At 33.1% G+C, this 12,427-nt stretch overlaps 1 protein-coding gene across 4 annotated transcripts in view; it reads left to right on the forward strand.

The window, feature by feature from the left end:
• The window catches only part of LOC110447164, a 207,253-nt gene that overhangs the window by 128,383 nt on the left and 66,443 nt on the right, over positions 1-12,427 (forward strand). Inside the window, exon 1 of one of the 4 annotated variants that reach the window (XM_021492676.1) lies at positions 4,442-4,591. The exons of the other annotated variants lie outside the window; for them this stretch is intronic. Coding sequence (XP_021348351.1) covers positions 4,569-4,591 — 23 coding nt within the window. The 5' untranslated portion in view covers positions 4,442-4,568. Of the gene's footprint in view, positions 1-4,441; positions 4,592-12,427 lie in introns of those variants that run through there. 4 annotated transcript variants of the gene reach the window in all.

Consider the following 12,427-nt stretch of genomic DNA (forward strand, 5'->3'; position numbering starts at 1 on the left):
TAAGAACCCAAAAGATTTTCAATAAACTGAAGTCTGAATGTGATTACTTTTCAAAATGCTAGAAAGATGGAGATTATTTTGTGTTTAGAAAAGCAATCCTGTATTCTAATTGATTTGTTGGTCATTTCTTTCAAAACTACAACGTCAGAAGTATTTAAAAACATGCCATTGTGCAAAATCGGTAAACCCTCGATATAATGCCCTCGTTTCATTTGCCATTACCGCCAATGTATTTCATGGTCCAATTTTCTCTTTTTCTTTAGAATTCCTTCATGCATTTCCCTCAATTTATCACAAAACTCCTTTATAACGCCAATATTTCTTTGGACAAATGGTGGCAGTATAACAAGGTTTTACTGTATTTGGCCAATATCCTAAATGTATGTCCCTTCAGATAGGGTACTTTAATGAACATACAGTAGGGTGATCGTTTCAATCTTTTACAAACAGCAAATTTTGAAGTCCTTTTCATGTCATTTTCTTACGATTCTCTGACCGAGTTTTTAGTTCAAGTGACATTAATGAAATGGATACAATGAAAAATGTTAAATCTTCTTTGAGAAAAACAAACAGGTCATTATGTTTCAAATCAAACATACCATTTGTGACAAGAAAAATATTTACACCGACTTTCTTCACGAAGCCCATTTGGTCACAACTCCAACACAAACAACTCTTCGGTAAGTTTGATCAAACCGATTTGACCATTACATACCGCATTCTGCCACCTATTTTGTCAACATTCTATTTTTTCTTGCTTTGTAAAAACTTTGTTGTTACGAAGGATTAAATGTAATCGTGACTTTGATTTTTCGAGGCTATGTTTTCGGACACCTCATTCGTCAGCTGAGAATTGAAAGTCACTGTTTAATCATCAAGAAAATTTATCATTCACTGTGCTGCGAAAATTCTGTAAAATCTGCCCTGTTGGTTTGAAATTGTTTTAAAACATTTAAGCTAAAATTTAATTTCCAACTTGCACAATCATTGACTAAGTTGTTATTTATTTACCTATAAGTCACATGGCTTGGGACTTCAATCTCTTGTGTCAGTTGTGTGTAAATATTTATTGATATAACAGCACTTATACACTAATTCAGTACAATTTAGAAGATTTCTGGGTTGGGGCTGTATTTATCAGTCCACTAATAGGAAGTTTGCACAATTTGTTTTGAAGTAAAAATTCTTCACTTGTGATGAAACTTAAAGCGGTACTACCTTTAACGAGCATTTCAGGGGTGTTTATTTACCTGGCAGTGTTTATATCAGGCGCTATTTCCTTTTCACACCTTGTTTATCGATACTTTGAAATGTTGAAGTGGACTGTCAACAATAAGGACGGGGATGAAAAAGTTTTTAAGTACGCCATGTCCTCAGAAAAGTTGCAATAGTGAATGGTTTGTACCTGTTGACTTGACCTCGCAAATACTCTGTGGTCATCACATAACCGTGGAATTGTTTTTAAACTTTTTGCTTTAAAAAAAGGTTGATTATTAATGAAATAAGTGTAGTCAACTAAAATAGTTGCTGAATATAAATCAAATGGAACCCGTCTGTATCAAGCTCTAAAGGATGAAAATACTGCAGAGACATTTTAAGGCAATCTGATGTGGACTATCTGTGGTTACAGTTGACACACTTGTGCAGCAAACATTACTTAGCTGTCCAGAACTGTATTTTCCTTTGTAGAGACTTAAAAAGTTCCTAAACACAGCTATTTACTGGACAGATCAGCACACGTCAATTTTGGTTGATGTCATAACCCTACCAATGATAGACTTTACAGATGGGGAAAACAATTCTGGACATCCTAACTCGAACAGATGGAAAAGTGACTGTGTCTATCAGTGAAACTGCAAAAGATTATTTTTTGTTATATTTGTCTAATTAAGGAAAGTTTTAAATCAGAATATCAGAAAAACACATAAATAATGAAGTCTGTTAAGGTGGTCGGTCAAATGTCAAGAAGAGATTCGTCATAGAATTCAGGATTTTCTTTTTAGAGTGATACCAGGTTGATTGGCTGTACATTGGACCTTGTATATGGTTAAGATTTGATTGACAGGCGGGGATATGGTGTCAGGTTTCAGGAACCAATCGTTATGAACTGTAACAACATTCATGACTAATGCTCATAAATTAAGAATATGTCTGCATGATGGAGTAATATTAAAACCCTTTCTCATAGAGAAGTATCAAGCACAGATATTTGGTCTGTATAAAGAACACATGAATTTAAATATGGAATATAAAACTTATAGGAAAGTTTTTATTTTAGTAAATATGTATTTGATATGTTGAACTTCAGTATTTGTATCTCAATACTGCCTGGTACTTGAATACACCAAAATGTGCACACCTGGCAATATTTTGCTCCAAATCAATTATGCAGCTTTATAACATGCAGGCAGCTTTGCAATAAAGAAACTGTGTTCAAGAATTCGGTCACTTAATAAGAACTCCTGTTCATATCACAATGAATCTTTCAACATACAAGTTACAAAAGTATAAACAAGTCGAATGGAAATAAAAGATTTGAGGCAAAATTCCAACCCTTCGGACAAATTAAAATTTAAGAACATTTTAAAGATTGGAAATTGCTTTCTTTGATACTTTTGTTGAAATTTTTCTAAGAGGAATTTCAATTTTACACATATCAAAGAGTGATAGAGGTAATAGTGGAGTTTCAAATTTGTAAGGGTGTAACACAAAGTGATCGGCTGAATACTGATAGAAAATTAAAAAAATAAAATAAGTGCATTATGGTATATTTTATCTCAGATATCTATTTTTCAGTGTTTATCAATGATAACAAAACACCATTTCATATCTAATAAAACAATTAAGGACTTTTATTTAGATCAGAAAAGTGATATTGACCTTAAATTGTCTCTGTTAATATTGCTTTCTATCAGGTTCATCTCAATAATAGTCCATAAATGATAATTATAAACATAAATCACATTATATATTTGTGGAGATTAGCTGTATGTCATGTAATGCGAATTTGTCATATGAACCAAAGTACCAGGCACACTGTTTTTTAGAACAAAATGAATCATTACATTTTCTTAGATACATGAAAATATTATAGTCTTAAAGGTTGACACAAGAATATCAATAATATTGATACAAACTGTTATTTACTAGGTAAACAGATTATTGAACTTGCATGGTGAACTCATTATGCCGTAAAAACCCAGAAAAAAGGAGGAGATTAAATGCACGTATAGGTATAAAAGAGTTTAATCATCGTAGATAATACCAGCTTATGGTTTATTGTAACGAAAAAACTCCTCTGGGCAATATATTGATCAACACAATAACACATTCACCTGGATATCATAATAAAGCTCCTAATTACCCAGGATGTGATAAGAATGCATAAACAGTCATTGTGTCTCCTTATAGGGGGTATAAACATTGGCATGACTGTGTCATTATTATTCTGTATCGTATATCATTAGCTCTCTTCACACGGCCATTCTAATTAGTAGCTGCAGCCCTTTTATGTACGGGATATCAGGATGTCACTTTACCAAATCATACATATGCAAATATGTTAATATTTCTAGGGCATTCTTCATAAAATCAGTGTGCATCTCGGCTAAATTTACTCTTTGTTAATATTCATCAGTTTCATATGATAAGAATTTAACGATTAGCAGAGTTTGCTGAGACGAAGCAGGTGTTGGAAAATATAAATTTAGGTGTTAATATTGATGGACATCAATCAATCATGTCAACTTGTTCACCGTTATATATCAAAAACCTTTTTCTTACCCAAATTTTATTTCATTTCAAATAATTTTGATTTTGATTTATACAATTTTAATTACATGAATATAATTTGGTATGTTGTAATAATTTGAATTGTTCTTTCATTTTCTTCGTAATCTCGGAATTTTGATGAATTTATTGCTATAATATTATTAGTCCAGGTGTATGTATATAAATTACTTTGTAGGTAATAAAAATGTTATATAATTGTTGTAAGTTTCGATTATAATTATAATTCCCTTGTAAGTGAAGGATATCTATATACATCATTACCTGGTGTATATATATAAACAAAACATTCTCCTGACTCGGATCAGACGAACTCTTCATTGCATGCTGTCAGGTAAATTACCTGGTATAAGGTGACTGTCAAGTGTGTATAGGTGGGCTGGCATTAGTGCCGAGAGATTTATCCACCTAAGTAGACTTATACCGTTTGCTAGTGTGTAGTATTCATGCTAGTGTTTTACGACTCCGAGGAAGTATGTGGTAAAAATTCATGACAGTTTTTCCCCATTTTATGAAAAGATTGTGTCACAATATTCTAATGACGACACAGTTTCATGACAGATTGAATACGATACCAGCAGTGTTTACCGTGAGATATTAATTCCTACACGGATACAGGTATGTTAGGAGTCTTGGTCACTCAAGTGCTTTACACATTAAGGATTTTATGATTCATAATACTGCAATGTGGACGTAGCCGAAGAGGTAGTCTACAGGATTTTGATAAATGGGAATTAACACTGGTACTGGTGGTGATATCGCAGAATAACGGTTATGACATGGTCGATATCATTGTTGGCAGGTAAGAATTCCAGCTTAACGTGGAGATTGTTAAAGAAAAGTGTAGGAATATTTCAGGTGTACTTTCAATTTTGGGGCCAGATGATATTTGTTTTTCACAAAGGAGTGCCAGTTTTGTTGTTGGTCTTTGGAAAAGGTCTCACAAAACTGTGAATTTTGGGTAGTTTGTGTAAATGATAATACGTGATTATAAGGAGAAATTATGTAGGATTATTGAGATAACGGGCCGGGGTGTTCGTGGAGCTATTATGTCCGTGGATAGTTTAAGCCATGGGTACAGTACAGGTAGGACGGAGGAATTCTACAGGTAAACAAGTTTACTTACACTTTTATGACTTCTGACCTAAATTATGTTGTAAAATGGACGATTTTTATGTGAAAACATTTAGGGTCTTTGAACTATTTACATGGGCCTTTGAAATATTTTAATTAGATTTTATGTGTAAGTTTCAGTAGCCGTATGCCATGTTCAGGGTCCATGTGGGTTAGGAGTTCAAGAAAACAATACACTGCTATTTGGGGATTCAATCAATGGAAACATTATGTGAGTTTTGACACAGTGGTAACAAGCAGTGTTTTGATGTTGGAGATTGTTTATCAGAAGACAGTATGGTGACCTTTTAACAGAGCAGTATTATGTGAGGGGTAGAATGTTAAAAATGCCAGTGACCTTTAAGTACTAAGTAATAGGTATCAAAACTCTGCAGAAAAAAATATGCAGAATGTGCCCGAAAAATGACAAGAATTTCTTGAATTTAAATCTGTTTGAAAACTAGTCTTTGTCTGAAAACCTAGCAAGAAAATTTCTTACACACATTCAAATAAATTGTCAGAATTTCTAGAAGTTTTCAGTCCTTTTTTTTATTCTTGATAAAAGATAAAAAAAAAAAAATGTCCGTATTTCTTGAAGTTCAAATCTATTTTTGATTTTTGATAAAAGATAATATGATATCCTGTGATAAGATTCCTATTTTTAGATGTCATTCCATTGATTTGCTTGAACTCAGTGACCTCCCTTTGGGATGGAGTACACACAGACTAATATCATGCTTCGTTAGCTAATGCAATCTGAGTGGAAGATTTTTAAAATGTGGTGTTATCACCGATTGATACTTCAAAGCCAAATAAATACAGTTTTGCTGTCCTCTGTTAATCTACAAGGTAGAAATGTGTCGAAGATTCTTGATAAAGCATTGATGTAAGAATTTCTGTTTTTTCTAGGTGGGGGAAATTGAATTGGTATAATATATATAAGTGTATTAGGTCATCCAGGTTCTCAATGATGAGTAAGTTGTAAACTACTGAAGTTCATGTTTTCATGAACTTTCAACAGCAAACATTTTCCTGGTTTTACACATCTTCATCCTCCAGGTGTTTCGGGGTGCGGCTCTCTGCGAATGCATTAGCCCACACTAATCTGTAGTCTTTTTAAAAACAAATATTAATCAATATTTTTTTTAAGAATTATTAGTTATAAATCTGATTAGTGAGGTTGTATTTCACGTAATGAACCCGGATTCTGTGTGATGCACCAGGCAGGTTTGATTGAACATGAGGGATACCACAGTTATGAATATTGGAACAAAACCACATTGACTGGTACAATAGATTTCTGTGTGTGTGTATCGCTATACCTGTGTGGTGCTATATACCTGGATGATATTGATCGCATGACAGTGGCGTTCATTTTGTTATGTAATGTAACATACCGTACATGTATTAGGTATAATATATTGACTGAGTGCCCATCACGGCACAGCGAACATTTAATGCGGAACGTGGCTTTGTCATAGAAATGTATGGGTACTTAATGTTTATATAGGGCCATCTTTCCACTTTTAACTGTTGAGCATTATCATTTATCATAATATGATTTTAATTGTATAGGACCGCATTTCATGAAATGAATGGCCTAAATCGAGCGCAGACAGCTTTTTAGAAAAAGGACAAAGAAGGTTTCAAATATATCACAGGTCTATATAGTTGTTGCTTTGGAATTTTGTTTATTGCATGCACAAAACTAGGGATGATTGCACTGTTTAACTTTATACAGGAATCTTTCAGGGTGAAACTTTATTCAATATTGACAGGATTACGGGTGCTGAAAGTTCACTGTAAGCATTACTTATCTTGCTATATCATGTCAGCCATATTTACATGTACCTGTTGAAGTAATAAATGTACTTTTATGTACTGTTGACATGTTTGGGCTTTGAAATCAAACACAATACAACTTGTTCAGACAACTTTAGAATAGAAAATGAAATATACATTTATTATTGTGAGGGAATTAGAACTCTGACAGATATATAAATTGGGCTCTGACCTGTAAACTGTAGAACAATACTGTAAGAGAACTCAGTAAAGCTGAAAAGTTTAATTCTTTTGCGTTGCATGCCGAATGAAATGGAGCTGAAATATCTCCCGTAACTCTGTTGTATTCACTGACAGAATGACACGAAGTTTAACCTTGACGTGAAATAATCTAGGCTAAGTAGGTCATCTGTTTATTGTTGTGCGACTGAGAGGCAAACTCCTGCCAGTTAGAAGACAAAATGAATTGAATTCTTTTCCTCTGTTTTTGACCTTTTAATTAGTTCTTGGTGTCCGGAGGGGTGACATTTCCTTTGGTAACAGTGTAGGCTTACAGAAAGTTGTGTTTGAACTCGGCTGGACTTGGAGAAATACACGGTGTTTGCTTTCGAGCTCATGAAGATATTTTGTTAAGGAACAAATGTAGGATTCTATGAAGGTTTGTGGTGATTACAGATTTGTTTGTAGATTAAACAGCATGAGATGACACAGGATCCAGCTTGACTTCCGAAGGATTCTTGTTATTGTTAGATTCTAAATGTGTTTTTGTCATTTTGTTTTTGAAAAACACATGTAAAGAAATTTATTGTCTGGCCAGGAAAATGTGATATGGTAATCATTATTTAACTTTTGTAAAGTAATAAGCAATCTTAATGTAATATACATAATGTAAATCTTACACCATTATTAGGTAAGTCTTCGTTCACTGTTAATCACCTTCAGTCACTGTATACAGGAAATCTTATACACTTCATCAAATTTCTCTTTGTCAAAAATGGGACGTTGTGATATACCTCTAACATTTCCATTGAAACTTGTTTGTTATATTATACCATCTTTACTGTAAAAGTGACCCCTTGGAAGAGTTACAATAAAAATTGCATGCTTAAGAATCTAAAATGGAAAAGGCAATAATTGACATTTTTTCAAGTTAGTCTATAAGTTATATGGTAAAGAAATTGGATGTTCAAGACTGCAAATGGATAAAGGGGACAGGGGTTGACATATTAGGTAGTTATTTTCATTTTACAAGGGTGTATTTATGTTATTCTGCTGAGAAGACCTGTAGGATATTTCATTAAGATAAAATCATCTTGATATCTACATCAGTATCTTCAGTTTAATTTTGTCAATATTAAGTTTCAAGTGGAACTGACTTTCGCTAGATAATGGAAGTATTTAGGTGGACTACTACGTTTTATTGTCAAGTGAAATCACATTCGGTGGTCTGACTTACAACCTGATCATGCCGGTAGATCTTTGTCAGACAGGTAAGATGGTTATCGTTATTAACATAATTACTTTCTTACATGAAATTGTATAGAAATGATAAAGTTTCCTAATGTTGGCAGTTGGTTATCTTACAAAGATAAGAAAAACTCAGAAATATGATCACCATGTTTGCCCTCGTTGGCTGGGAGTGCAGATCTATGAACAGAGATTTTACTTAGCTAATTAAAAAAATATCTATTAATTTGCTATGGCCTACTCCCTAGGGTTATACTAGAATAGTTTTGTACTTTGGCTGAAGTTGCTTGTGGTCATCTAAGGCTAATGAAAATTGTCCAATCAGCTGTTTTTGAATTAGATAATTGATGATGCTGACAGAATATGAAGCCTTGGTCATCGTTTATACAGCAAAAATATAACTGGCATGATTTTGATGACTTTTTGTTAAGCTGCAGGCTTTGTACCAGGATGATTTCCTATTTATAGATAAGTGGTACATATCTATACAGCTGGGTAGTTTGTGTCAAGTTCATGGCCAAAGGCAGTGATATATACATATGTCTCGATAGAGAAATGACCACGTACATTCTGTTATTGTTTACTAATTACGGTAACTGGGAGAATTTATACGTACCTGGAGAAATCAGCTACAGGTACCCAGTGTTAATGTAATTAGCTGTAGACCTCGTTAATTAAGCTTTTTTCTCTCTGTGCACCTGGTAAACACATAATTAAACTCAGTGTACCTAGCTTACTACATTGATACAATCATAGACACATTAACGCAAAACTTGCAACCCTGAATAACAAAACTGAAATGAACACCACCCGTCTGGATGCAGTATATATAGATATATCTCTATATGTTATATTGTGAGATAAAAAAACCATAAGCAAACACTTAATTAAGATCAGGCAACAAAGTGTGGAGAGCCATCAAGTGTTTTATACCTCTACTGATGGTCGGTCAGACAATGTACCGTCTATCGATCTATACATTCTGGTTAGAGACTTTACATTAAGCTCTATTTCTCCGAGACTAAAAGTTCCATCAAACTTTATATGTGGTTACATCTTGAGGAGTATACTACACTAATATGACAAAGTAGGTCACTGTGACCTATATTTTCCAATTTGCATTTAGCTCCATTTGCTTTGAAATTCTTTGTATTGGTTCCCTTTTCTATAAAAGTTGGAGTGGGGTATATGTATGTTTTATAAAAAAATCTAGTTTTTAAAGATAATTTGAAAGCATAAGGGGGAAAGATACACAATTTAAATGTAATCTTGCTGAAAGATTTTTTTTAGCGATAGGTAAAATAGTGTGAAGATTACAAACTTGTTCAACGCTTGGTATTGAAAGATGGAGATCAGTACTTGGTTTACTGAGGTAGAGAAACACACGTCAGGTGACAGATTATTTTAACGTATCTGTCTCTCTGGCATCTGTCCCCCAGGGGATAGCGAGACACCTGTGGACCGTAGAAGTATTTACATGTTTTTAAATTCTATATTAGAGAATGATTATCCTCTGAAGTACACATGACAGTTATAATTTGTCACAATTTTTTTAAATATGGAAATTGATGTGACAAAAGAAAAAGGATTGCAATTAAACTCACCTGAAGAATGTTATAGGTATAACTGCATGCCCTTATTGTTTACCTGGCTGACGAGGTTAACTATAATTATCAGGTGGGTGGATCACCTGACCTCATTGTCTCATTATGTAACATAGGCCCTAAGGGGACCATGATTGATTTGAAAAGAGGTCGAAAGGTCAACTTCTATGTACTAGATGATGCCTTCTGCTGTCAGTGAAAGTTGTCCCGGACTCGAACAGGTGATAAGTAGGGGGTAGAATTCACGAGCTCGCTGTCATTAAATGAAGTATTGGGAGCATTTTGCCATTTTTTTATGTGGGAAACTACTTTTAGACAGTATTTACTGATTTAGAGTTTGGAAAATCCATAGTCCGCTACTTCAGCAAAATAAATCACTATTGAAATAAACAAAGGGCCACAACTTTGTATATATGGATGTTTTTCTACTAATTCTGAGAGTAAAATACATAAAACCATATTACTGGCGAAATCATTCAATGTTTAAACTTGTACAGTTACTAAGTGCTGATAATATCAGCATTATTCGTAAACTTGCTAGATACATTTTTGAGGCAAATAAGGCACGAGTGACGTAAACATGCACATCGATATAATTTATATAAATGTCTATTTATGTATTATTGACATTGGTATCATTACGGATTACATGTTGTTGTTGTTAATGTCAGATGTTAATGATGCTGATGATGATGATGAAGAGGATGGGGATGATGATGATGATGATGTGAGAGCGTTAATGATTGTTGAATGCACAATAATGATGTGGGTGTGATAATGAGTGTTGACTGCACAATACATATACGTATATATCATTTGTAATTTATTGTAAAGTATAGTTATCCAATAAGTGGTCAAACTTAAGGAATAAAAGTTGAATTGTGTATGTGTCTGTGTGTGTGTGTGTGTGTATCATATTGTATGTTGTCTCTGTATTGTTTTGTATGTATGTTATGACTGATAATTAAAGTCAGCCGACTTAAAGTAATAAAGAACTTGAACTTGAACTTAATTAACAAATAATCCTGATTTGTTTTAAATTCTCTAATTAAAATAATGTATGAAAATATTGGATTTGTCACCTACTGTCATAGATAATAATGATGGCATTTTGAGTTGTGTGTTTCTCTATCTATTAACAGAAAACAAGTTGCCATTGGCTATGGGTTGAGGTCCTATTCTTTTGGAATCCCTGCCCTTACAAATGTTAATGGGTGATTAAATACATAATCAAATCGGAGGAATCCACACAGGTCCATTTTGTTGAGATCTATTAAAATATTTTCATTTGTGTGAAATAGAGATTTTTAAGATAGCCAAAACCTGTGGAGTAAGAATTGTACAAAATTGCACAGTCATTCTTCGATGTCAAGATGACAATTCAGAATTCGGTGACCTGTGTTTTCAAAATCGTCCTAACCCCAAACAATGTCCTTGGGTTTTGATGAAATCACAGAATGATAGGCAATAATTAGATATATTATTTAAAGGGTTTTTAAGATCATGAATACCTGTTCACGAAGGTCACTAGCGTGTTATTATCTATATAATGATATTGGGAATTTATAGACAAAAATTGAGATACAGTACTACGGTTTTTACAAATCTTGAAGGTCATAGTTTGGTACGTTACATTTTAGGATAGGTAATGTGAATTCGTGCAAGAGAAAAAATTTAACTTGAATAGAATATTTCTCTATTTAGAAGCCACATTCCTATCTATCTCAGAATCAAAACTTCATATTCAATTAAAAGAAATGAAAATTAATATCAAAATCAAATTAAAAAGGAATTTTTATTTCTTCCAAAAAAATATCTAGGCCTTGGTAGCAATATAAATTGATATAAAGGCGAATGTATACATTAAAATTACCATCAGGCCTAAAAAGTAAGTTAAAATAGATTTTTATTTCTCTACTAAAATGGGATAAAAGTTCTGCTATTTAATTGGAAATACATTTGAGAATGTTAATTTTGTTTCCCAGAATTTCATATATATAAACTTTATTTATTTAATAAGGATTATGGAACAAGTTTTTACAACTTATATTAATTATTCATGTTGGCCTGGATGGAAGCAGGAGGAAACTGGAGTACCTGAAGAAACCTGTGTGATCAGGGCCGGTGATCCAATATCTTTTTACATTTTATCAGGGAATCAACCCCAGCTGTCTTAGTAAAAGGGGAGTGCGCTATCCTATGTACCACCCAACTACCTAGTATTCTATATTTTTATATTTTCACTGTCCTAGTAACATACTTAAATAACTTGCCAATGATTTACAAACATAGTACAATGTTTTTCAACAGTTAATCATTTTAAGTCGCCACATGTGGTTCCTTGTTTTGAGATTTAATATTTCAAAAATTGTATGCATAAAAAGTTTTTTTAAATATATTTTTGTAATGTAGAAGTGAAATTAAAACTTAACATGTGTACAAATGCTTCTGAATTAAGTATCATTGGAAATTATATAGCTCAGCACAGCTGGAGACTTCTGTTTTATCGTCTCTGAAATAGATAAAATATCTACCATATAAGAAGTTAAAACGTCTCATTTTGATATTCCAGGTATGAAAAGTTTCTTCAATCAATTGGTCAAGTTATATAAAATAAATGCAATCAACATTTTGCAGGCTGATAAGGTAATTGGAAATAAAAGTAGCATGAT

Source organism: Mizuhopecten yessoensis, unplaced genomic scaffold, assembly GCF_002113885.1.
Source record: "Mizuhopecten yessoensis strain PY_sf001 unplaced genomic scaffold, ASM211388v2 scaffold3229, whole genome shotgun sequence".
Taxonomy (NCBI): Eukaryota; Metazoa; Mollusca; class Bivalvia; order Pectinida; family Pectinidae; genus Mizuhopecten; species Mizuhopecten yessoensis.